This window comes from Saimiri boliviensis, chromosome 1 (genome assembly GCF_048565385.1).
Source record: "Saimiri boliviensis isolate mSaiBol1 chromosome 1, mSaiBol1.pri, whole genome shotgun sequence".
NCBI lineage: Eukaryota > Metazoa > Chordata > Mammalia > Primates > Cebidae > Saimiri > Saimiri boliviensis.
The window spans coordinates 162,712,282-162,740,015 of NC_133449.1; the positions used below are offsets into that span (position 1 = coordinate 162,712,282).

The window sequence follows — 27,734 nt, forward strand, 5'->3', positions numbered from 1 at the left end:
TATATCTCCATTTCAGTATTTTGTCCTAACTTAGACTATTTATTTCTAGAAGTGTGGCTACCATGGTAGATAGCTTTAAATATCTGAAGAGCTGTCTTTTTTTTTTTTTTTTTTTTTTTTTTGAGGTGAAGTTTCACTCTTGTTGCCCAGTTCGGAGTGCAATGGCGCTCACTGCAACATCCGCCTCCCGGGTTCAAGCAATTCTCCTGCCTCAGCCTCCTGAGTAGCTGGGATTACAGGCGTGTGCCACCATGCCTGGCTACATTTTTGTATTTTTAATAGAAACGGGGTTTCACCATGTTGGCCAGGCTGTTTTCAAACTCCTGACCTCAGATGATCTGCCCACCTCAGCCTCCCGAAGTGCTGGGATTACAGGCTTGAGCCACCGCACTCAGCCAGAGCTGTCAAGTAGAAGTGAGAACACACTTATTCTCAGCTACACTTTAGGATATGAAGTACAGTTATTATAACAAAGTGAGGGTTTTCTGAAAAGGGAAAGTATATAGATTGAACAGGGTCCAAAGAAGGAACAAATATTCCCTCACTAGAGAAGTTCATGGATTGGCTAGATGAGCCTTACGGAATCTCATAAAAAGGGATTTTCAGAAGTGTAATTAGGCTAGAGAAGCTTTGAAATTATTTTCTTGCTAAGATCCTATAAGACCAAAGTTGACAGCCATACACATATATATACATAGCATACACTCCCACACCACATATAAATGCCAAGTTCCGAAGTTAGATTTTTCTAATTCTATTTGCCAGAGAATCCAGGAACTAGAAGCTACTTTGTACAATGCTCTGCAGCAAGAAACTGTTATCAAGTTTGGTGAATTATTAAGTGAAAAACAGCAAGAGGAGCTGAGGACGGCAGTAGAAAAGTTACGGCGGCAAATGCTGAGGAAGAGCAGAGAGTATGACTGTCAGATTCTTCAGGAAAGAATGGAGCTCTTACAGCAAGCCCATCAGGTGAGGACTGAGTCACTGTCTCTGTGTAGGGTTAGTACTAAGCAAATGAGACTTAGTACTAAGGACACTGTATTGAGTAAGGGTATGGAGAAGCCCAGGAGATACAAATTATTTTCAGAGACTACAATAAATAACCATTGTTTTCCACCTTCATGCGCACACAAAATGACAGTTTTGCAATAATTCATTCTTGAGAAAATTGGCTTTTCAGAAGGATTGCATACTGCTACTATTTTTAGAACTACATTGTCATGAAATGCCCTTTGAATTTCCTGGAGTCTGATTATCTGACTTATGCAGGGACGCAGGACACATTCCAGGACCAAAATAGTGCTTCCCATTTATTGCTCACTCCAGTTCACAGCCTAACCTGATGAAATAATGTGAATAGTGTAAAAGAGAACAAGGGCCGTTCACATTACAAACCTCACCACCAACAAAGCCTGGCAGCTGCCATTTACTTACGGACATTTGCTGTGTGTCAGTAACTAAGGGTTCTACTTACATTATTTCATTTCATCTTCATAGTAGCCCTATGAGGTAAGTATTTTTTTATCTCAATTTTGGAGATAACAATACTGAAGATAAGAATGCCTAAATGATTTTCCCAAGACATCCCAGATGGCAAGCAACAATCAGGATAACAGCCTAGATCTGCTGGACTCCAAGGCCAGTGTGTCTAACCACTGTACTATACTGACTATGACTTACATGATTCATCTAGTCCAGCAAGACTCAATATAGGCACCCAATACTAATTTCCAGCTAAAATTTTTAATTGCAACTCTTTATTCGTGCCATAGCTTGTCTGTTGAGGGCTGAGACAGATTCCATAAGGATTCCAGAATTACAAGTGTTAGGTTATAAGTATTCAATCCTCAGAAGCTGTAAGAAGCAACTGGTACAAAATCCAGGTGGTATGTTAGGCAGTAAGAATCATGTGGTCATCAGTGATCAAGGTGAGTGGAAAAGAAGCAGGGGTTCTTCTATAATGCCAATAAAAACAATTCATGGGGGACATGACACTTAGCACACTTCAGACGCAGCCAGGAGCTTTGTGGATTTTACAGGCTAACAGATTACCCAAGTAGGCAGAGAATTCTGAAGCCATGTGTCCCAGAGATGTTAAATACATACATGTTCCTATTAATGCTCCTTCAGATTCCATCACAAAGGTTGTATTTTGACTCTTGGAAAGACTTCTTACAGTCTTTAATAATAGACTCTATGGCATCATTGCATTACTTCATGCATTCTTTTCTTCTAGCAGGGGACAAAGTGTCCTCTGTACAAATTTCTTGTGCTGCAATAGCATATAATTACTTCCAACAAATTGGAAGTTATGTCATGGAAACACAGAAGTGTCCTCTTTTAAGATGGACTAATTGTTATCTAAATTTATTTATGATAAAAACTTTATTCTATTTGAGTGTTTCTTTAACCATTTATTTAAGATACTTCACTCCTGAACGGGTTGGTTTTGTTTAAGTTATCCAGTATTGCCAATAGTACACTACATTTCTGAACCTCAGTTTTCATTGACATTTTCCATCCTTCCCCTAAACAAATGCTCATTAGCATATGCCTTTCCAAGTTATTTCTTACTCTTCTTCTTCCCTTTTAATCAATAGCTGAGTTTCATAGAATTATTCCAGAAAATATTGGCCAGGACCTTTTTTTTTTTTTTTTTTTTGAGACGGAGTTTCGCTCTTGTTACCCAGGCTGGAGTGCAATGGAGCGATCTCGGCTCACTGCAACCTCCGCCTCCTGGGTTCAGGCAATTCTCCTGCCTCAGCCTCCTGAGTAGCTGGGATTACAGGCACGCGCCACCATGCCCAGCTGATTTTTTGCACTTTTAGTAGAGACGGGGTTTCACCATGTTGACCAGGATGGTCTCGATCTCTCGACCTCGTGATCCACCCGCCTCGGCCTCCCAAAGTGCTGGGATTACAGGCTTGAGCCACCGCGCCCGGCTGGCCAGGCCCTTTCATATATAACTAAGTAATACATTCTAACTTCTAAAGTATATCACTAACCATTTATTAGACACTTCTGCTTGAATGTTTAAGAGTTAACTCATGCGTTCTTATCTTTGCTTCTCTTCTCTCTCCCCATCTGCCTGTCTTAGTCAGTAGAATTACCATATCTCAAATCACCCCAGCTAGAAACACTGGAGTCTTCTCTGTTCTTTCCCTGTAAGGACTAATATAGCACCACATTAAACTGGAATTTCCCCTGAAATGTTTTTGATACTGGTCCATTCTGTTCATACTTGTCACCCCAGGAATGTGCAGGACTTTTCATTATTGCACCAGCTTCCAGGTACTGCCAAATGTTCTTATGTGAATTTGACTCCACCATCTACGCATCTATTCAGTCAAACCTTTAAATGTTTCCTTGGTGCTAGATACCATGTTAGACATAGAGAATTCACTGTGGACCCTGCCTTCACAAAATGTAGGACCCATAAATGGACATAAAAAAGATTCACACAAAGAAAAATGATTATGATATATCATAATAAATGGCATTTTAAAAAGCACATGCAGGTACCATGGGGACCTAGTTCTAGATCTCCTCTTTTCAATCCACCACACGTCTCACCACAGACCTTACTTTTCCTCATGGTACATTGTTGCCCCAAATCCTCCATGATCCCAATTTCCAGTTGAGTTGAGTCTTACACAGGTCTCTTCAGGTCCTTCAGTAGCTGAGTACCCCTCCCACAAAAACCAGATTTGACCCAACCCCAGAGCATACTTTCTTCTCCACTCATTAAAAATGTCCTGGTCCCAATTGCACTGTGATTTTCCACCTCTAAGCCTTTGTTTGCATGATTGTTCACCTTAAAGTATCCTTTAGTTTCCGTTGCAATTGGTCCAAGTGTTCTCATTTCTCCAGTCCCAGTTTAAGGTCTAACCCATTCATGATCTTCTCCCTGATGAAAATTGAAAAATGAACCACATACTGCTCAAGAAATCTACCTTCTATATTTTGTTATGCACTCATTCACAACCATTTATTGAGGGCCTGCTGTGTACCAGGTGTTGGGAGTGTGACGGTAAGCAATGACATACAGATCACTACACTCATCTATCTCACAGAGGGACAAGGACAGAGCCACAGCACGAATGAACAATGACTGAGGCAATTTCTGAGAGTGCCAGTAAGTGCTATGCAGAGACGTATACAATTTGTGTGTGAGGTTTGGAGTAGGATTGGCCACTTTAGGCTGGCTGGTCAGAGAAGGCCTCTCTGAAGATACCTAAGATCCAAGAAATGAGCCACACAAAGATCTTGGCCAAGTGTCCCAGAAGACAGGGACAAGAAGTTCCTATCACGGGAATAAGTTTGGAATAGTCAAGGAACAGAGCAAAGTCTAGAATGTCAGGAGCACACAGAGCCAGGGTGAGATTGATAGGAGGTGACGCTGAAGACCTAATAAAGGGCCACATCACATGGGGCCTTGCAGGAGTTTGTGTTGTATTATGAGTACCACTCAGCTAACTCTTCCTTCTTTCCTTCTCACCTGCTTAAACTCAGGGAACCACGGAGATCATTTTTACATTCTGAGAGTTCACAATGCCTGCTATAGATGATGTAGGCTGGTCAAAATAAGAGGCAGGAAGAGCAAGTAGAAGGTGCCACCCAGTCCTGATGAGGGAAGACAATGACTTGGTGAACTCGGTAGCAGTAGAGATAAAAAGAAGTGGTAGAAAAGGAATGTTTGAGTCCAACAAGCTTGTTGGATGGATGGCAAAGGGAGGGGAAGCAAAAAGAAATCAAGCATACATTATATGATGTAGCGTAACACATTTACTTAACTAAAAAATATGTATGGACAGCTTCTTCATGGTAAACACTGTACTAGGAATTGGAGATGGGTGGTAAAGTTATTCAGCTTTTCCCATTGTTTTCCTTTACTGTTTAATTTTGTCATCCCATCTGGATCTGATGGTTCTTTCAAATCGGGAACTAATTGGTACCTTATTTGGATTGTACATTACATTCAGCACAGTCATGAGCATGTAAGGAGGTGCCCAACAAGCATAGATGTGACAGAGGAATAGATACTGCAGTAATTTTACATATTCATGATTTTTTCCATATACTACTTGCCTCCACATCCAGCAGACATGCCAAGAAATTACTTGCACACTCAAGGTGGAAATATCTAGCAAATGTATTCTTTACTGTGTAGCTATGGAGCATTGACAGCACTATGGAACTATACACTAGCACACACATCACACATGTATACACATACCATCAACATTCCAGTCCCATCCTTTCTCCAGCATTCTTGATGGCATAATTTCAAGGTTAACCTTTATGTTCTCACTCTGACCAAAACATACCATCTCTTGTTGCACAAACCTTAGCTCCCTTACTTTAAAGCAGAGTTTCTCAATCTCAGCACTACTGAAATTTTGAAGCAGATAATTCTTTTTTCTTTTTCAGGGGGAGAGGTGGCTGTTCTGTGCCTTCCAGGGTGTTTAGTAGCATTCCTGGCTTCTACTCGGTAGATGCTAGATGCACACACTCCCAGTCGTGACAATGCAAAAGTGTCAACATATTTAGATAGTGGTGATGGCTGCACAATTTTGTGAATATACTAAATTAGCCACTGAATTACACAACTTAAAATAAATAAACACAGAAATTAACCTGAAAAAAAAATATGCAGAACTGCCAAATGTCCCTGGTGGGGTCAGGAAGAAATAAATAGTTGAGATCCACTGTTTTAAAGAGAAGGAGACATGATTTCCAAGTTCAAGTATCCTTTGTTCTAAGTGCCTTTTTATTCTCCTACTATTGCATTATAAAAACCTCTCTTTCTATATTATCATCCCATTTGGCTTCTAGTGTTTTTTTCATGGACTCCATTTCTCTATTTTCTAATTATTCCCAACAGAGGTATTAAATCAGAAGCCTGCATGGTATAACCATGTACATGAGCACCAAAAGCCTTTAGACTGCTGATATAAATGTGAAGACTTAATTTTACTTGTAAATAATTGTTATGTAATGTTGATTTCAAGTCTTCAGTGTTTAAATTAGTGGAATTTGGTTACATAATTGAGAGGTAAGTTTAAAGACAGTTTTTAGGATGGCTTGTGTTATGTTTGGTATGCTCTTCTGTTTTTTCCCTAATTTATCAGTTCCCGCCTGGGAATGTTTGTTGATGTGTAACCTCTACTTTGTTTTATGAGAATTGACCAATTCCGTTTTGTGAGAAAATTCTATCTTAAACCAGGGTTGAAATTGGGTTAGGAAAAAAGGTTAAGAAAGAACTATTAGATTGTTTACATCTATGTGATTCAGCCTCAGCTGTCTTTAATGTGGAAAGAAACAACCAAAATCTCAATCCAAATGGATCCTAACAAAGCTTATTTCTTGCTCTCTAGTTCTGGGACATACTGCCCCCTCTACAAGAATTTGATATTCCCACATCCTATACCAACTCACATTCCACTGGCCAAAACAAGTCTGTTTGCCAAACCCAGTGCCAGTGGGGTGGGACCTATACCTCACTAGGAAGGGGTCTACAGGGGTAGGCCCAGTCGAAAGGGTGGCAAATATTTTTTGAAAAGATAATCAATAATAATGATTTTTACCAGAAGCATAGATAATTTATGCAACATACAACACAGTTTTGGGTAGGGAAAAACATACATGTGATATTTCCAGCTGCTTGTACAAATATTCATGTTTGCATAGGGAGTTTCGTGTTTTAGTTTGGTGAATGATTTTTTTCACACAACTGAACACCCACTGATGCTTTCTCTTTTTTCTTTCTTCAGAGAATTCGTGACTTAGAAGATAAAACAGACATCCAGAAAAGACAAATAAAGGACTTAGAAGAAAAGGTATCTGTCAAGTTCAATAACTATCTTATTCTTTGTTTAATCACAAAGTAATATTGATTTTGCTCACTGTATTTTCTTTCTGGTTTCTCAGTTATTGTGTGTTTTGCAGAGGCAGGTGTAGTTACAGGAAACCTAGCCCTCACCTTCAGTCAGGCACCAGAATGCCAGCAAAGTCTCTCATCAGTAACCTGACCTTCAAATGTTTGTCTTTTGTGTTGCTTTCTTATTTTTTCCTGTGTTTTCTTTCCTTAGTTTCCCCTTCCTCAATTTCATTTCCTTTCCAAAAGTTTCTTCTGTGTTTTATTACTCTATTTTCCTTTTTTTTTAAAAAAAAAAAAAATCTTTTAACACCTTTTTAAATCTTTCCCATTATCATTCATAAAAAGACCTTTCCTCATTGTGCTGCAGTTTCACCTCACCAATGAGTTAGAAACTTGGATTGTTACATGATAATTGTGTTGTCCTGCTACTTCCCCAGTGATCTGAAAGAGTGGCTGCTTCCTCCAAGTCAGCCGGTGTTTTTGAGTGGCATAACATTGTGGCTCTTACAGAGGGCACTTGGAAATGTGTGTGGGGTAAGAGAAGGAACAGAGCTCAGGCTGGGATGTTGAACAAGCAGCAGTGAGCTACCCAGCCTTGCACAATTAAAAAAAAAAAGCCTGGAATTTTCAGGCAAGATGGCCAAATAGGAACAGCTCCAGTCTGCAGCTCCCAGCAAGACCAATGCAGAAGGTGGGTGATTTCTGCATTTCCAACTGAGGTACCCAGTTCATCTCAATGGGACTTCTTAGACAGTACGTGCAGCCCATGCGGGATGAGTAGAAGTGCAAGAGGTTGGGGAACTCCCTCCAGTAGCCACGGGAAGCCATGAGGGATGGAGCACTCCAGCCCAGATACTATAATTTTCCCATGGTCTTCACAACCCACAGGCCAGGAGATTCCCTCTGATGCCTACACCAAAAGGGCCCTGGGTTTCAGGCACAAAAGTGAGCGGCCATCTGGGCAGACAATGAGCTAGCCGCAGGAGTTTTTTTCATACCTCAGTGGCGCCTGGAACACCAGCAAGACAGAACTATTCACTCCCTTGGAAAGGGATTTGAAGCCAGGGAGCCAAGTGGTCTTGTTCAGTGGATCCCACCCATACCAAATCCAGCAAGCTAATATCCACTGGCTTGAAATCCTTGCTGCCAGTACAGCAGTCTATACTCAATCTGAGATGATTGAGCTTGATGGGGGGAGGGCCACTGCCATTACTGAGGTTTGAGTAGGTGGTTTTCCCCTCACAGTGTAAACAAAGCTGCTGGGAAGTTCAGACTGGGCAGAGCCTACTGCAGCAACACAAAACCATTGTAGCCAGACTGCCTCTCTGGATTCCTCCTTTCTGGACAGGGCATCTCTGAAAGAAAAGCAGCAGCCCCAGTCAGGAGCTTAAAGAGAAAACTCACATCTCCTTGGGACAGAGCACCTGGGGGAAGGGGCAGATGTGGGTGCAACTTCAGCAGACTTCAATGTTCCTGCCTGCTGGCTCTGGAGAGAGCATCAGATCTCCAGCACAGTGCTCAAGTTCTGCAAAAGGACAGACTGCCTCCTCAAATGGGTCCCTGACCTCCATGCCTTCTGACAGGGAGACATATCCCAGCAGGGTCAACAGACATCTTATACAGGAGAGCTCCAGCTGGCATATGGTGGGTGCCCCTCTGGGACAAAGCTTCCAGAGGAAGAAGCAGGCAGCAATCTTTGCTGTTCTGCTGCCTCCACTGGTGATACCCAGGCAAACAGAGTCTGTAGTGGACTCCCAGCAAACTCCAGCAGTCCTGCAGAAGAGGGGCCTGACTGTTAGAAGAAAAACAAACAAAAAGCATTAACATCAACATCAAAAGGACAACCACGCAAAAACTCCATCCAAAGGTCAGCAACAACAAAGGCCAAAGGTAGATAACTCCATGAAGATAAGGAAAAATCAGCACAAAAAGGCTGCAAATTCCAAAAACCATAATGCCTCTTCTCCTCCAAAGGATCACAACTCGTTGTCAGCAAGAGAACCAAATTGGACAGAGAATGAATTTAATGAATTGACAGAAGTAGGCCTCAGAAGGTGGGTAATAACAAACTCCTTTGAGCTAAAGTAGCATGTTGTAACCCACTGCAAGAAAGCTAAAAACCTTAATTAAAGGTTAGAGGAATTGCTAAATAGAATAACCAGTTTAGTGAAGAACATAAATAACCTGATGGAACTGAAAAACAGCACAAGAACTTTGTGAAGCATACACAAGTATCAATAGCTGAATCAATCAAGCAGAAGAAAGGATATCAGAGATTGAAGATCAGCTTAATGGAATAAAGCATGAAGATAAGATTAAAGAAAAAAGAATGAAAAGGAATGAACAAAGCCTCCAAGAAATATGGGAATATGTGAAAAGACTGAAACTACGTTTCATTTGTGTACCGGAAAGTGATGGGGAGAATGGAACCAAGTTGGAAAACACACTTCAGAATATTATCCAGGAGAATTTCCCCAACTTAGCAAGACATGCAAACATTCAAATTCAGGAAATACAGTGAACACCGCAAAGATACTCCTCAAGAAGAGCAACTCTAAGACATATGATTCACCAAGGTTGAAATGAAGGAAAAAATGTGAAAGGCAGCCAGAAAGAAAGGTCGGGTTACCCACAAAGGGAAACCCATCACACTAACAGTGGATCTCTTAGCAGAGAAACCCTACAAGATGGAAGAGTGGAGTCCAATATTCAACATTCTTAAAGGAAAGAATTTTTAACCCAGAATTTCATATCCAACCAAACTAAGCTTCATAAATGAAGGAGAAATAATAAAATCCTTTATAGACATGCAAATGATGAGGGATTTTGTCACCACCAGGCTTGCCTTACAAGAGCTCATGAAGGAAGCACTATGTGAAAAGGAAAAACCAGCACAAGCCACTGCAAAAACAAACCAAAATGTAAAGACCATCAAAACTATGAAGCAACTACATCAACTAATGGGCAAAATAACCAGCTAGCATCATTATGACAGGATCAAATTCACACATAACATTATTAACCTTAAATGTAAATAGGCTAAATACCACAATTAAAAGCCACAGACTGACAAATTGAGTAAAGAATCAAGACCGTCTGGGCGCGGTGGCTCAAGCCTGTAATCCCAGCACTTTGGGAGGCCGAGGCGGGTGGATCACGAGGTCAAGAGATCGAGACCATCCTGGTCAACATGGTGAAACCCCGTCTCTACTAAAAATACAAAAAATTAACTGGGCATGGTGGTGCGTGCCTGTAATCCCAGCTACTCAGGAGGCTGAGGCAGGAGAATTGCCTGAACCCAGGAGGCGGAGGTTGTGGTGAGCCGAGATCACACCATTGCACTCCAGCCTGGGTAACAAGAGCAAAACTCCGTCTCAAAAAAAAAAAAAAAGAATCAAGACCCATCAGTTTGCTGTATTCAGGATACCATGTCACATGCAAAGACACACATAGACTCAAAATAAAGGGATGGAGGAAAATTTACCAAGAAATGGAAAGCAAAATAAAGCAGGGGTTGCAATTCTAGTTTCTGAAACAATAGACTTTAAACCAACAACAACAACAACAAAAAGACAAAGAAGGGTATTGCATAATGGTAAAAAGATCAACAAGAAGAGCGAACTATCCTAAATACATATGCACCCAATACAGGAGAACCCAGATTCATAAAGCAGATTCTTAGAGACATACAGAGACTTAGACTCCCACACATTAATAGTGGGAGAATTTAACACCCCACTGTCAATATTAGACAGATCAATAAGACAGAAAATTAACAAGGATATTCAGAAATTGAACTCAGCTCTGGACCAAGCAGACCTAATGGACATCTACAGAACTTTCCACCCCAAATCAACAGAATGTATTCTTCTCAGCACCACATAGCACTTATTCTAAAATCGACCATTGGAAGTAAAACACTCCTCAGAAGTGGAAAAGATTGGAAATTATAACAAACAGTCTCAGACTACAGTGCAATTAAATTAGAACTCAGGATTAAGAAACTCATTCAAAACCGTACAACTACATGAAAGTTGAACAACCTGCGCCTGAATGACAACTGGGTAAATAACAAAATTAAGGCAGAAATAAGTAAGTTATTTGAAACCAATGAGAATGAAGGCACAACATACCAGAATCTCTGGGACACAGCTAAAGCAGTGTTTAGAGGAAAATTTATAGCAATAAATGTTCACAGGAGAAAGCAGGAAAGATCTAAAACCAACACCCTAACATCACAATTAAAAGAACTAGAGAAGTGAGGGGAAAGAAATTCAAAAGCTAGCAGAAGACAAGCAATGACTAAGATCAGAGCAGAACTGAAGGAGTTAGAGACACAAAAACCCTTCAAAAATCAATGAATCCAGGAGCTGGTTTTTTGAAAATATTAACAAAATAGATAGACTGCTAGGCAGACACATAAAGGAAAAAGAAAGAAGAATCAAATAGACACAATAAAAAGTGATAAAGGAAGGCCGGGCACGGTGGCTCAAGCCTGTAATCCCAGCACTTTGGGAGGCCGAGGCGGGTGGATCACGAGGTCAAGAGATCGAGACCATCCTGGTCAACATGGTGAAACCCCGTCTCTACTAAAAATACAAAAAATTAGCTGGGCATGGTGGTGTGTACCTGTAATCCCAGCTACTCAGGAGGCTGAGGCAGGAGAATTGCCTGAACCCAGGAGGTGGAGGTTGCGGTGAGCCGAGATTATGCCATTGCACTCCAGCCTGGGTAACAAGAGCGAAACTCCGTCTCAAAAAAAAAAAAAAAAAAAAAGTGATAAAGGAGAGATCACCACTGATCCCACAGAAATACAAACTACCATCAGAGAATACTATAAACACCACTACACAAATAGACTAAAAAATCTAGAAGAAATGGATAAATTCCTGGACACATACACCCTTGCAAGACTAAACCATGAAGAAGTAGAATCCCTGAATAGACCAATAACAAGTTCTGAAATAGAGGTAGTGATTAATAGCCTACCAACCAAAAAAGCCCAAGACAAGATGAATTTACAAATGAATTCTACCAGAGGTACAAAGAGGAACTGATACTATTCCTTCTGAAACTATTCCAAACAGTAGAAAAAGAGGAATTCCTCCCTAACTCATTTTATGAGGCCAGCATCAGGCTGATACCAAAACCTGGCAGGGACATGGCAGCAACAACAAGAAAAATTCAGGCCAATATCCCTGATGAATATATTGATGTGAAAATCCTCAATAAAATACTGGCAAACCAAATCCAGCAGCACATTAAAAAGCTTATCCACCATGATCAAGTCAGCTTCATCTCTGGGATTCAAGCCTGGTTCAACATATGCAAATCAACAAACAAAACCCACATGATTATCTCAATAGATGCAGAAAAGGCCTTCGATAAGATTCAACATCGCTTCATACTAAAAACACTCAAAAAACTAAATACTGATGGAACATATTTCAAAATAATGAGAGTTATTTATGCCAAACCCACAGCCAATATTATACTGAATGGGCAAAAGCTGGAAGCACTCCCTTTGAAAACCTGTACAAGATAAGAATGCCCTTTCTCACCACTCCTATTCAACATAGTATTAGAAGTTCTGGCCAGGAAAATCAGGGAAGAGAAAGAAACAAAGTATATTCAAATGGGAACAAAGGATGTCAAATTATCTCAGTTTGCAGATTACATGATTGCACATTTAGAAAACCCCATCATCTCAGCCCCAAAACTGCTTAGGCGATAAGCAACTTCAACAATGTCTCAGGTTACAAAATCAATGGGCAAAGATCACAAGCATTCCTGTACAACAGTAATAAACAGAGAGGCAAATTGTGAGTGGACTCCCATTCACAATTGCTACAAAGAGGATAAAATACCCAGGAATACAACTTACAAGGGATGTGAAGGACCTCTTCAAGGAAAACTACAATACGCTGGTCAAGGAAATAAGAGAGAACACAAATGGAAAAACAGTCCTTGCTCATAGATAGAATCAATATTGTGAAAATGTTCCTACTGCCCAAAGCAATTTATAGATTCAGTGCTATCCCCATGAAGCTACCATTGACTTTCTTTGCAGAATTAAAACAAAACAAAACAAAAAACAAAACAAAACAAAACAAAACAAAAAACTACTTTAAATTTTATATGGAACCAGAAAAGAGCCTGTATAGCCAAGACAATCCTAAGCAAAAAGAACAAAGGTGGAGGCATCAGGCTACCTGACTTCAAGCTGTATTATAAGGCTACACTAACCGAAAGGGAATGGTACTGGTACCAAAACAGATATATAGAGTAATAGAACAGAACAGAGGCCTCAGAAATAATGCCACACATCTACAACCATCTGATCTTTGACAAAACTGGATAAAAAAACAAGCAATGGAGAAACGATTCTGTATTTAATAGATGGTGTTAGGAAAACTGGCTAGCCATGTGCGGAAAACTGAAACTGGACCCCTTCCTTACACCTTATACAAAAATTAACCCAAAATGGATTGAGATTCATACATAAAATGTAAAACCATAAAAACTATAGAAGAAAACTTAGGCAATACCATTTAGGACATAGGCATGGGCAAACTTCATGACTCAAACACCAAAAGCAATTGCAACAAAAGCCAAACTTGATAAATGGGATCTAATTAAGCTAAAAAAGTTTCTGTGCAGCAAAAGAAACTATCATCAGAGCAAACAGGCAACCTACAGAATAGGAGAAAAATTTTGCAATCTATCTATCTGACAAAGAATCTACAAGGAACTTAAACAAATTTATAAGAAAAAAACAACCCCATAAAAAAGTGGGCAAAGAATATGAACAGACACTTTTCCAAAGAAGACATTTATGCAGACAACAAACATATGAAGAAAAGCTCATCATCACTGGTCATTAGAGAAATACAAATCAAAACCATAATGAGATGCCATCTCACACCAGTTAGAATGGCAATCATTAAAACACCGGGAAATAACAGACACAGGAGAGGATGTGGAGAAATAGGAATGCTTTTACTCTGTTGGTGGGAGTGTAAATAGTTCAACCATTGTTGAAGACAGTGTGGCGATTCCTCAAGGATCTAGAACTAGAAATGCCATTTGACCCAGCAATCCCATTACTGGGTATATACCCAAAGGAGCATAAATCATCCCACTGTAAAGACACATGCACACATAGTTTATTACAGCACTATTCACAATAGCAAAGACTTGAAACCAACCCCAATGCCCATCAATGTTAGACTGGATGAAGAAATTATGGCACATGTACAACATGGAATACTATACAGCCATAAAAAAGAATGGGTTCATGTCCTTTGCATGAATGAAGGACATGAATGAAGCTGGAAACCATCATTCTCAGCAAACTAACACAGGAATAGAAAACCACACATTCTCCCTCACAAGTGGGAGTTCAACAATGAGAACACATAGGCACAGCTTGGGGAACATCACATATCGGGACCTGTTGGGAGATGGGGAAGTTGGGGGGGAATAGCATTAGGAGAAATACCTAATGTAGATGATGGGTTGATGGATGCAGCAAACCGCCATGGCACATGTATACCTAGGTAACAAACCAGCACGTTCTGCACATGTATCCCAAAACTTAAAGTATAATAAAAAAAAAAGTCTGGCCCAAGACACCAGGAACATTCTGCAAGAGTAACAGCAAAGATGCCAAAGACTCTTTTCTCTGGCTTTCCAGTCAGATTGACTGAAAGTAGCTACCTGACTTCCTGTATAGTAAAAAGATATGGCTGTTTTACAGTAGCTTCCATAGGCACACAAGAAGAAAATAGCAAACTATCTGCTCTTCTTGTGACAATGGTTAGAATTTGGTTTATCCCAGATTGCCTCTATAATTATCTGTATATATGAAGTTAAAGAGAGTTGGTGGGCTCAAGTAGCAGACCACCAGGCACCCAGATTTTTATATAGGCTGGGTCTTTAGGTACTCATTTGACTTTAGGTAAGTAACTTCACTTCCTCTGTCTAAGCCATGTTTCTAAAACAGGGATGATAACACTTGCCCTTTCTTCCTCCCATGGGTTCCATGAGGAACCAGTGAGGTCACTTATGTGAAAAAGGAAACACTAAAAAATGTAAGGCAAATTCTAAAAGTGCAATTTTTTAAATTTCCAATGCAAAGTATACATTCTCTGCAAAATTTTAAATTTGAATTTCCCAGATTTCAGAAGGGGCTATTTAGTTCTGCAGGACTGAATGAGGCAATGATAATGTACAGTAAATTTCCCAGTGATTGGGAAAAAGCCCCAGAGAAGACAGGGATTGCTTTCAGCTTCCCTGTTTGTCAGAGACCACATTCAATGTCTTCCATTTTCCAAACTTTTGAATGGCCAGTTCTTGGCTATCTCTCTGCTAATTCACAAGCTACAGTAGGGCTGGCTCAAGGAAGAATTCAAGGTTAAGGTGATTCTGTCCCCAAAACTTGATGAAACCCATTCAGTCCCCATCCAGCTGAGGTTTTTAAAAAAAAGGGTGGGGGGGTTAGAATTAAAAAAAAAAAAAATCTATCAACATCATCACCCTAGACATTCTCTAAATAAAACTCTCAACAATTTTGGAAGAAGGGAGATTAAGATCACGTTAATTGGAATTAAATGTGAACTTTTTCACAATTCTTTTGCTCAGTATACTTTACAGATCTGAACTTCCTAAACATTTATGATAACGGGGTAATTATCTTACTTGAAAGAAAATAATCTAATTGTCAACACTGCGTATTTCACATAGGGTAGCAAATTCAACCACTTCAAAAACAATCCAGTTGACTTCTGATTAGATATTTGACTAGAGATGAGGTTTATGATGTACTTTCTACTCACTTGACCTCAGTTCTCCACACCCTTAATCTAGTAAAGAGGCTAAAGATTCCTTATGTCAGACATACTCTTCATTCTTCCCTTATGGTACTTGAACACTCACTCAGGGTACATGGAATATCTCTTCTTTATTGCTTATTTCCATGCACACAGTATGAATCAGGTGGTAACAACAAACCTAGCAAAATTGCTTCAGCTGTGTGCAGCACTTATCTAGAGCATAATATCTGTATGTCCCTTGTCTAGAGTACTTCCACTGCCATCATTTCATCTGACGCTCATAATTACTCTATGAGACAGACACCACAGATGTTATGATCCCCTTTTATACAGATAATAAAACAATGGCTCAAAGAAATTAAACAATTTGCCAAAAATTATATAACCAATTTATGGCAAATCAAGACCAGAGTCAGGGTGTCTGATTCCAAATGGCGTGATCTGCCCACCACACTGCAGAGATTAAGACTCACATTATGGACTAAGAGATGGGCATCTCCTCTGATATCTGATCTTCTCATCGGAATAATGGGAATGGGAATTCATCCGTTACTCTCATTCTTGAACTTCTCCTGCTATAGGTTTACCTTCAAGGAATGAGAAAAAGCACGTTTCTGGTTTTCATAATAATAGACTCATCACCAATACATGCCTCTTAGAGCCATATTCATAACTTGTTTGTAGAATTTAGCCATAGTGAAGCAAGAACCTTATAAGCAGTAGCATTAAAGGAAATATGCAAATAACATTCACAATACAAGAAAGCCAAACATAACCCTCATTCACAGATGTGTCCAACAGTGTGTTCCTGGAGTGTGATAATCAGGTAAAAGACTTACTGACTCTATAAAAAGTAAACCACCAAGGAAATCAATTATTTTTTTAAAAACTGACCTGACCCACTGGGTGTGGTGGTTCACGCCTATAATCCCAGCCCTTTGGGAGGCTGAGGCAGCTGGATCATGAGGTCAGGAGATCAAGACCATCCTGGCCAACATGGTGAAACCCCGTCTCTACTAAAATACAAAAAAATAGCCGGGCATGGTGGCACGCACCTGTAGTCACAGCTACTTGGGAGGCTGAGGCAGGAGAATCACTTGACCCTAGAGGCAGAAGTTGCAGTGAGCTGAGATTGCACCATTGCACTCCAGCCTGGCTGACAGAGTGAGACTCTGTCTCAAAAAAAAAAAAGAAAGAAAGAAAGAAACTGACTTGACCCATGACTTTTTACAGTTAGTATACAGTTAGTTATACACCCAGGCTACTCAAGCACTGTTTGCCCATCCAATTATGTTTCTCAAGTGAAGATTTTTGGTGAAGAAAAACAAATCAGACGCCATTTAATTTCCATGAGTCAAATAAGGAGAAGTCTATCTCAGAGATATAAAAGCTGGAATAACCTCACACATGTATTATATGAAATGTCCATTGATATAGAAGCAGGTTTGATGCCAATAGCATGACCACCCATCCTCACTTGCCCAGGACGGACCCAGTTTTTACCTGTCAACCCAATGTAATTATTAATAATGTCCATATCCTTCTCTGAGATGTTCCACTATGAGTAATTAAGTATATATTTAGCCTACAGATTAATATTCTCCCTGCTGTACCTTAATCCTCAAAACCTATCTTATTAACAACAAAAAAAAAGATACCACTCAGTGATTAAGTTTATGTTCTGATCATATTTTGTATTTTTGAAATACCCTGTCATGTGTGAAAGATAGAGACAATGATATATAATGAAATAGGGCTCAGGCTATCTAAGCTTTAGCCCTCAACTATGCCATAAATTGTATGTAATTAAACCATTGATCTAATGCTCTGTGATTATTTTTCTTACCTGTAAAATTGGGAGCTTAGGCCAGTTGTTTGTGAGACCCCCTCATGATTCTAAAATGTATGAATCAATGTTAGTTGAACACTGGTACTCTCTGTCAGTAGCTAAATAAAAGGTGTGGATATTTTTAAACAAAAAGGTACTTGATGTTCATGTGTTAAGTGGTTAGACTTGAGCAATGTGGAAAGGCAGAGGTTTTGTACTACCTGAATCGCACGACAGAAATTCAGATTTACATAATCTTCTTCTTTTTCTTCTGCAGTTTCTGTTTCTATTCTTGTTCTTCTCTCTTGCCTTTATTCTATGGCCTTGATGTCAAGGTGCCTCTTAAAGGTAAGCTTCCATTTAATTCTCAAAATGTGATTCTAAGAGGTATTTGATTAAAAAAGAATGCTACTTATACTTACTATGCCTTTCTTTAGTTTTCTTTTCTTTTCTTTTCTTTTTTTTTTTAGACAGAGTATTGCTCTGTCATCTATGCTGGAATGCAGTGGCACAATCAGACCACATTTCACTGCAGCCTCAATCTCACACACTCAAGTGATTCTCCAACCTCACCCTCTTGAGTAGCTGGGACTACAGGCATGTGCCACCATGCTCAGCTAATTTTTTTATTTTTTATTTTTTTTAGAGACAAGGTCTCCCTTTGTTGCCCAGGCTGGTCTTGAACTTCAGAGCTCAAGCAATCCTCCTGCTTCAGCCTCCCAGAGTGTTGAGTTTACAGGCATGAGCCATCATGCCTGGTCTATATATTTTTTAAACTATGCTATATTTTTTAAAAATAAACACACTTGCTTTGGTTAGCATAAATGCCATAAATTGAGACACAGATCCAGTCTATTTGAGTGATTATTAGAAAAATGAAGAAACTGAATAGGAATCAAGAATTTGTTCCAGTTAACTGTATCACTTTGGGAATTCACAATGTCTGTGGATCTTAGTATTCTCATCATAATCTCCCATTATACAGAAAGTTGTGTCTATATCTGCAACGTGAAGAAATAATGACTTTAGTATTGCTTTCAGCTTGAAAATTCTGATTTTGCTAATCTAACAAGCTAATAATGACTGCTTTGTTTTTACCCCTTTTCCCCAGTAGAGACTAGGGAGTTCATTAAAACCCAAGAAAGAAGGCTAAGTAAAATTGGATCTTGTTTTCAAATAAGTTACTTTTCAATTTGTCAATATAGAAAACAAAAAGGGAGTCTTATTAGCATTATTACCAAGTCCATGTCTCATGAGTACATGAATAATGATCTTAGTGAGTCCCAGTCTTAAAAATACAGATTTCTAAGCTCCACCTCAGACTTGCTGAATCAGATCACTGGAGATAGAGGTGACGTAGAGAGAGGGTGGGAGACGTAGAGAGAGGGTGGGAGAGGTGAGAGCAGGGACTGGTCTGTATTTAACAATCACACTATGTGATTCTGATGGTAGGGAAACTGCAAATCTCCATACCATTGTTAAAAAAGAAGAGCCAGCAGCTATTCTAAATCCATTTATCTTGGTTCATGTCAACTCTGATTATTCTATTGAATTATACTGGGCTGAGATCTTTCCTGGACCTCAGGTGATTTAACATTTTCTACAGCAAGTTGGAAGACAGAAGAGAGATCATACTCTCTCCATAAGTATGAGATCCATTACCTGGGTATGGAACAGACAAGCAAAAGTGCTTTAGCATAATCTGATATAAAGAGTGAAGCAGATATGCTCAGAAAGTGTATGAACTCATAACTCACTCTCTGGCTGTATTCTTCCTTCCAAAAGATTTTCTTTTCAGACTGACCAGTATCATTTGTCTGTCAAGAAAGGTAATGGCACTGTAGCACAGAAAGAAGAGGATTGAGTCTCTTTAATTGAATGAGAATATCCAAATTGAAACGGAATTAGATTCTCTAGCAAAGGATCAAAATGGCCAGAGTATCAGAAGACAAACAGCCTTCCCTCACCAAAATAAATAAATAAATAAAAATAAATAAATTTTTAAAATAGGGAAAATAAATTTCAGTAAGAGACAAGTAATACATGGTGGTTTAGAGAAGAAATGTCAAACCTCATAAGTACTAGGTAGAAAATGGGTAGGTTTCAGCATTAACATCAGTGCTGGCTAAAGCTGATTATAAGCTGTTCTAAGTAATAGATACATTTAGTCCTCACAGAGTCTCTTGTGGGATAGGTATTGATTTTATTCCTAAATTACAGTAAGAGAAACTATGGCATGTGACTTTGCCAAGAATATAGGGCCACAAATTTGCACCCAGGCTGCCGCAGTCCAGAATCCACTTTTAACCACCAAACTGCCTCACAAATAAAAGAGGGCCTTTCTGTGTGTTTTAAGCAATATTGCTGTTCATATGTATCTTAATCAGGGGCATGGTCTTCTATTTGTGTAGTGCTACTTAGCTATTGACTTTTGAAATTACAGTGTGCACATCTCTTCACCTCTTCCCATTTTGTGTAACTCCTTGAGGGATGTACAAGAGTTGATGTTTTTCCTCCAAAGTAGCACATAAATAACACTTAGTAATTATCTGTTAAATGGATGATTATAAAGATAATTAATAATCTAGCAGATTTATGTGATGGTGAATCTGGGCAATGTAATATCATATAATGCATATGCAGTAAAATGGCTGAGAGGTTAGAGTGCACCGCCTACTAGTCAGATATATTTTTAAGCTGAGTCCTGCCATTTACTAGTTGTGTAATGATAGGCAGTTTATTTAATCCACCCAAGATTAGGTTTCCTATTCCACAAAATGGTTATAATCATGTTGCTTACGGTAGAGAGAATGAAATGAGGTTATGTATGTCAAAGGCATAACAGTGCCTGGAAAATAATTAAATAATCAGTAACTCTTAGTGATTATTATATTTTAAAAATAGCTACCACACTACTGAATTCAAAATTATACTAGTATACTAGTATACCAAATTATACTAATTTCAAAATTAAAACCTCTAGTACTGGCAAGGAGTTTAAATCCTAACCCCAAATAAGGAGTTGCTTTTTTGACTCCTCAGGGCATAATCTGGCTTAAATAATATTAGGGAGTAAGACATCACTGAAAACTGATTAATCTTATATATGTCTCCAAAGTTGGCAAGAGAGAAATACGAATAAGTAGGGGGAAAATTGCTTGTTTATTGGTAGGTAGTGAAAGCTTACTGCAAGTAACCATAAATTTTTTTCCATACTAAATTAGTGATTTGTATTCTGTTCAGAAACTCAAGACTAGCTTAAATTACAAAGTCTTCCTTAAAATGGAGTGACTCTTACTTCTCTCTGGGTAGCTGAGATTGTAGTGACTCTTACCCCTCCTGGGTAGCTGAGATTGTAGGCACACGCCACCATGCCCAGCTAATTTTTTGTATTTTTAGTAGAGACGGGGTTTCACCATGTTGAACAGGATGGTCTCGATCTCTTGACCTCGTGATCCACCCGCCTCGGCCTCCCAAAGTGCTGGGATTACAGGCGTGAGCCACCGCGCCCGGCCCACTTCTTTTTTTTTAGTAATTACCTAAGTCATTATAGTCAGTGATGATACAGAAGCCGTCAAACACTCCCTAGAAGGCACCCTTACTGGACTCAGTGCTTGCTGATAAATAACTGCATGGATTATATTAGGACTTTTACTTTAAACAAGGGATGCCACATATTTCCAGAAGATGTCATCTGCCCATGCATTCTGGTTTTGCAAATGAATAGTGTATCAATGTGTTAGTCAGGGTTCCCCAGAGAGATAACCAATAGGATAGATAGATAGATGATAGATAGATAAATAGATAGATAGATAGATAGATAGATAGATAGATAGATAGATGAGAGGGTCTTTATTAGGAGAATTCACTCACCTGGTTGTGGGGGTGGAGAAGTCCTATGGGAAGCCATCTGCAAGCTGGAGAACCAGAGAAGTAACATGGCTCTGTTGAAATCAGAAGACCCAAGAACCAAGGAGGCCAGAGGTGCAACTCTCAGTCAAAGGTCAAAGGCTTGAGAGCCTCAGGAGGCTGTTGGTGCAAGTTCCAGAGTACCCAAGCTGAAGAACCCGGAGTTATTAGACATTCACTCCACCTTCACGGCCTCTCATCAGGCTCCCCCGCCCAACACTGTTGCATTGAGGAATTCGGTTTCCAACACATGCTTTGCGACAGAGGCATTTAAGCCATAGCAACCACTCATTGTTTCACATTATGTGGCTACACAGGAAGAAAGGAAAGAAAAAAATGAGAAGAATACAAAAATAGCTATCACCAGATTAGTTGCTATATCCAGGTTACAATGACCTGTTGAAAATTCTCCTCTTCCGAGCGGGGATGAATTAATGAGGAACATGACAGTACAAGTTTTCCTCATTATGAAGTTGGGAGGACCAGAGATCAGGTGGTCATGATTCTTTATCTACATACACTGGTCTAGCTCATTTTTACTATTCCTCCTGGACAAATTTTACATGCATTTGTATGTATGTATGTATGTATGTATATATAAAATGTTTAATGATGTTTCTCCAGTGTTACCCATAAATTTTTTAACCTGACAGCCCAATATTTTTACTTCCTGTCTAGTAACACTAAAAAAAAAGTCAGAAGGTACATAATACTGTTATTGTTCTAATGAAAAAAAAAAAAAAAAACTTAAGAAAAATTAAATACTGTATTATTTGTTAAAATATGCAAATATTTACTCAGGTAACCTGGGGAGAACAACTGGCTACATTACCAGTCTCTACTATATTTATCATTTAAATTATTAGTAGGATCAGCTGGGCACAGTGGCTCATTCCTGTAATCCCAGCACTTTGGGAGGCGAGTGTTGGAGACCAGCCTGGCCAACATGGTAAAACCCCATCTCTACTAAAAAAAGAAAAAATACAAAAATTAGCCAGGCATGATGGCATGTGCCTCTAATTCCAGATACTCGGGAGGCTGAGGCAGGAGAATCACTTAGAAGTTGGGAGGCAGATGTTGCAGTGAGCCGAGATCGCACCACTGCACTCCAGCCTGATAAAAGAGTGAGACTCCGTCCCCTGAAAAAATAAACAAAGTATTAGTAGGAAAATTTTACTCCTCATTTTTTTATATTGATAAGGAAAGTCTATAACATGAATCATTGTATGCCAGTTCATAATTTCTTTTTATGTAAATATATCCATTAGCTTTATCCAGTCGTATATAAATTGTTTCCCTATTTGTCTCACAAATTGTACTAATAAAGCATACAGTAAGAGTTAGTTTTATTCATCTTTGTATCTTTGTCTATAACAGTGCCTTATGTATCCTAGGTGCAGAATAAATTTCAGATTGACAGATGAACTGAGAGGCAGATGGATGAATGAATAGCTGAGAAAATGAGTATGAAAGCAGATTTGGGATATGTTAGATCAGAGCCAAGAATAACATAGTCATATCTTATAAAGATAACATATTCGATTTGTTTTTTTATATACTGTTTGAAGACTACCTTAAAGAATGCATTGACAAAGGAAAGAGAACACAAATATATTCCTCCCCCACCCCGTAGCTGAAGTAGCTCACTAACTGGGCTCAGTGCTTCCACGATAGACATTCTTTTAACTCATTCTCTTCAGAGTACTTAGAGTGAGCTTTTAGAAATGCAAACCTTACCTTGACCGCTTCCTAGGAAAACATCACTATTAGGATCAAGTCCCTTCAACCAACCTATTGATAACAAGTTTAAAAAAAAAAAAATCAAATTTGAATTCTTTAACTTGGCCAACAAAGCCCTGCCTGGTTCTAACCACACAGGCAATCTCTCAGGCTTCCCGGTGCTCCACCTTCCCTTGATGAGCCGCACGCCCTCCTGCCTGCCACAGGGTTTGCCCAAGCTGTCTTGGTGCACAGAATGCTTCCCTTCTACTTTGACTAGTAAACACCTACTCACCTACCTTTTGGATCTCAATTCAGTTGTGATTCCCACAAGTTCATCTTTCTCAATTTCCTTTCTGGACAAGTTTACAAGCATTGGGAATATAAAAATTAATGTCTCTCTCATTGTAAATAAACTTCATGAGGATAAGGACCATATAATTTTGTTCAACCTTGCGTACCAAATACCTAGCACATAATCAACAGTGTCTAGCATGTAGTCTATAATCAATAAATATTTTAAAAATAGGCCGGGCACGGCGGCTCAAGCCTGTAATCCCAGCACTTTGGGAGGCCGAGGCGGGTGGATCACGAGGTCAAGAGATCGAGACCATCCTGGTCAACAAGGTGAAACCCCGTCTCTACTAAAAATACAAAAAATTAGCTGGGCACGGTGGCATGTGCCTGTAATCCCAGCTACTCAGGAGGCTGAAGCAGGAGAATTGCTTGAACCCAGGAGGCGGAGGTTGTGGTGAGCCGAGATCGCGCCATTGCACCCCAGCCTGGGTAACAAGAGTGAAACTCCGTCTCATTAAAAAAAAAAATTAAAAAAATAATATTAATGATATTATGATAAGGAAGAAGGAGAGGACATCTTGCTTTACAGTTCAAAAGGTACACTTATATTTATTATTTTCTGTAATACTTTAAACAATCCTGCATAATAGAAACTGTTATAACTCTCTTAGGCCATTTATGCTATTATAACAAAATACCTGAGACTAGATGATTTATAAATAGTAGAAATGTATTTCTTACCATTCTGGAGGCTGGAAGTTGAAGATCGAGGGACCAGCAGGTTTGGTGTCTGGTGAGGGCCTGGTCTTTGCTTCCAAGATGAAGCCTTGTTGCTTCATCTTGTGTCTTCTGGAGGGGGCAAAGCTGTGTCACAGGACAGAAGGGAAGGAGGGGCAAAAGAGCTCAAGTTAGTTTTCTCCAACCCTTTCATAAGCCCTCATCAATTCTGCCCTTATGGCTTTGTAGCCTCCTAAACGCCTCACCTGTTAATACTCTTGCCCTGGGGATTAAGTTTCAACATGAATTTTGGAGAGGACACAAACATTCAAAATATAACGCTCTCCAAACATTAATTTTCTAATGTAAAAAATTAGCAAGTAATAGCACACACTGTTTCTCTGAGGATTGAGTGATGCTATACAGGTAAAACAACTACTTTCGTACTTGGCACATAGAAACACTCATTAAAGGTCAGGTTTGTAGACATACCAAGCATTCTGTCCTGAATCATGCCTTTTAGAATGTGCTTCCGTCTTCCTGGACCACATTTCCCACATCACCATTAAATGGTTGATACCCATTCATCCTTCCCATCTCAGTGGAAAATCAGGGAAGGCCTCCCTGATCCTCCAGCTTCAGTTGCATTTCATTCAGTATTATTATGTCTTTCCTACCAGGATTTTCATGACCAATTATTTAATAATTTTCAGACTCTGTATCCTCATCTGTATAATGGAGGAAATAATAATAGCTACCAGTTATTAAATACCTTATGATAAATTGCTTATGAAGGATGAGGAGTGGAAGGTGGTGTCAGAGATGACCCTTGTGTTCCTGGATGGTGTAACTGGTTAGATGGTGGTGTCCTTACAGATGCTACAACCACAAGTCAGAAGTGACATCACTGTACTTAAGACTCGGAGTTTGTGGCATTGGCCAAGTGCAGTGGCTCATGCCTGTAATTGCAGCACTTTGAGAGGCTGAGGCAGGCAGATCACTTGAGCCCAAGAGTTTGAGACCAGCCTGGGAAACATGGCAAAACCCCATCTCTACAAAATACCAAAACTAGCTGAGCAGGGAGGGGGTGCATGCCTGTACTACCAGCTACTTGGGAGGCTGAAGTGTAAGGATCACTTAAGCCTGGGAGGTCGATGCTGCAATGAGATGAGATTGCACCACAGCACTCCAGCCTGGACAACAAAGCAAGACCCTGTCTCAAAAAAAAAAAAAAAAAAAATTGTAGCCTGTAGGAATCTCAAAAATGATAGTGTTAACTGCCATTTTCCATTTCACAGATGAGGAAACTAAAGTGCAGCACTGTTAAGCAACCTGTTAAAAAGAACCCCTGTGACCCACTGGGTAACTGCAGTAATTCAGAATGCTAATTTGAATAAATCTCACTTTACTATAGAAATCGTAGTTCCTTGTATAAGTACTTCTCAATTTATAGAAAGTTAGCATTCCAGGAGACTGCCTGGACTGCCAGTAAGGTCCGTTGGTTTTTAAAACCAACACGTGTTTACTCAGTCGAGGACTTGTACCTCAGTTGCAATAGGTAGAAATGATGCACCACGCTTTGACACAATATATAGGGTTTAATCTTTGATAGCTTATACATTGAAAGTTTGCAAGTAAAAGGTTTTTTTGTGTTTGTATGTTTATTCTATGTTTAAAAACCCAAACAAAAATATAACCCCAAAGAATTTTTTATACACATTGAAATCAACTCTCTTCTTTACCAGGGAATAGGAGAATGTTATATTTGTAACTAGTAATTTGGGGCTCTCATCCCAGTGCAATGTAAATAGGAACTCTTCTATTTTCTCAATTCATAGCTTTTTTCACTCAGGTACTGTGTTATTTCCCTCTATCATCTTTTAATTAATTATTAGGTTGGTCCCTCAACTTTTTTTTTTTTTTTTTTTTTTTTTTTCTTGAGACAGAGTTTCACTCTTGTTACCCAGGCTGGAGTGCAATGGCGCGATCTCGGCTCACTGCAACCTCCGCCTCCTGGGTTCAGGCAAGTCTCCTGTCTCAGCCTCCTGAGTAGCTGGGATTACAGGCACGCGCCACCATGCCTGGCTAATTTTATTGTATTTTTAGTAGAGACGAGGTTTCACCATGTTGACCAGGATGGTCTCGATCTCTTGACCTCGTGATCCACCCGCCTCGGCCTCCCAAAGTGCTGGGATTACAGGCATGAGCCATCGCGCCCGGCTGGTCCCTCAACTTTTTAGTCACTCTCAACTCTCAAAAGTCTTAACCCAGTTTAAAAGTTGAGTTTCAGTCTCTGCTTATTCTCATTTCTTCCCTTATTCTACTTTAGGCATGAGCCAGGTACCCCAATGGAGCTGTAGTTCAGGCTCTGACTCTAAGAGATCTCTTCCCCTTCTATTCCTCCTCAAGGCTGAGCCTTTCTGGAGAGCAGGGAGGAAGCAGAGGGAAAAGGATTCTGCCTCTCAACTCCTTTGGCAGTTATTGCAGCTGTTTCTCTGACTAGTATTGACTAACACGTAATGTCTTTTCTATGAGAGGTGACCAAAGGCCAGCTATTCTGGGCAACGTGTGTGAATTCTTCAGAAGGCTATGCAGAGAATGCCCACTGCACTGCTCTCAACCTGGCCAAGGCCCAGCTTCTTCCACTGCCTCACTAGCTCCCATCGTTGGTGGTACAACCCACAGCTTTTTGCTGAGGAGGTAGCTTTTTTTTTTTTTTTTTTTTTTTTTTGAGACAGAGTTTCGCTCTTGTTACCCAGGCTGGAGTGCAATGGCGCAATCTCGGCTCACTGCAACCTCCGCCTCCTGGGTTCAGGCAATTCTCCTGCCTCAGCCTCCTGAGTAGCTGGGATTACAGGCACGCGCCACCACGCCCAGCTAATTTTTTGTGTTTTTAGTAGAGACGGGGTTTCACCACGTTGACCAGGATGGTCTTGATCTCTTGACCTCGTGATCCACTCGCCTCGGCCTCCCAGAGTGCTGGGATTACAGGCTTGAGTCACCGCGCCCGGCGCAGCTGAGGAGGTACCTTTTTAATGAAGCGTGGGGCAAGGAGACAACTACGCTGTGGCCCTTGTCTCTGCCCTGTCATCCCTCTTCAGTTCTCTGCTCAGATATAGGCAAGGGAAGATGAGCAGCTCTGTGTCTGAGCAACACAAGGCAAGGGTGCCTCTGTGCGTGCACCGTCAATCTCTTTATGCCTCTTCGTCCCTTCTCCCTCAGTGTGGTCTCTCCCCGACCACTGCACTTCCTTCCTCTATAGGTTCTCCTCTGTGACTCTGTCACTCTCTCACCCTTTCAACCCCGTCTAACCTTGTCTTGGGAGCAAAATGGCTCTGCAAATATGCATTCACGGCAGGAATTTCTTTGGAACTTTAACTTGCCTCTGGTTGGTTCACTGGAAGTATCCTTGGGGCACTAAGTGCCTCCTTTCCCTCCATTTTGGATTGTGGTTCTAACAGTTAACTTTGGATTTAACATTTCTGGGATAATAGTAAAGTCCTTCTACAGAATCAGTGTCCTTATTTCATAGATGAGGAAACTGAAGCTT

At 40.0% G+C, this 27,734-nt stretch overlaps 1 protein-coding gene across 4 annotated transcripts in view; it reads left to right on the top strand.

The window, feature by feature from the left end:
• JAKMIP2 (janus kinase and microtubule interacting protein 2) overlaps positions 1–27,734 on the top strand; it is a 196,419-nt gene that overhangs the window by 161,106 nt on the left and 7,579 nt on the right. For 3 of the 4 annotated variants that reach the window (XM_010344514.3, XM_010344515.3, XM_074379655.1), the window contains 3 exons: positions 766–969; positions 6,774–6,839; positions 17,820–17,890. In XM_010344514.3, coding sequence (XP_010342816.1) covers positions 766–969; positions 6,774–6,839; positions 17,820–17,870 — 321 coding nt within the window. In that variant the 3' untranslated portion in view covers positions 17,871–17,890. The remainder of the gene's footprint in view (positions 1–765; positions 970–6,773; positions 6,840–17,819; positions 17,891–27,734) is intronic. The other variant, XM_074379647.1, reaches the window with a different exon arrangement.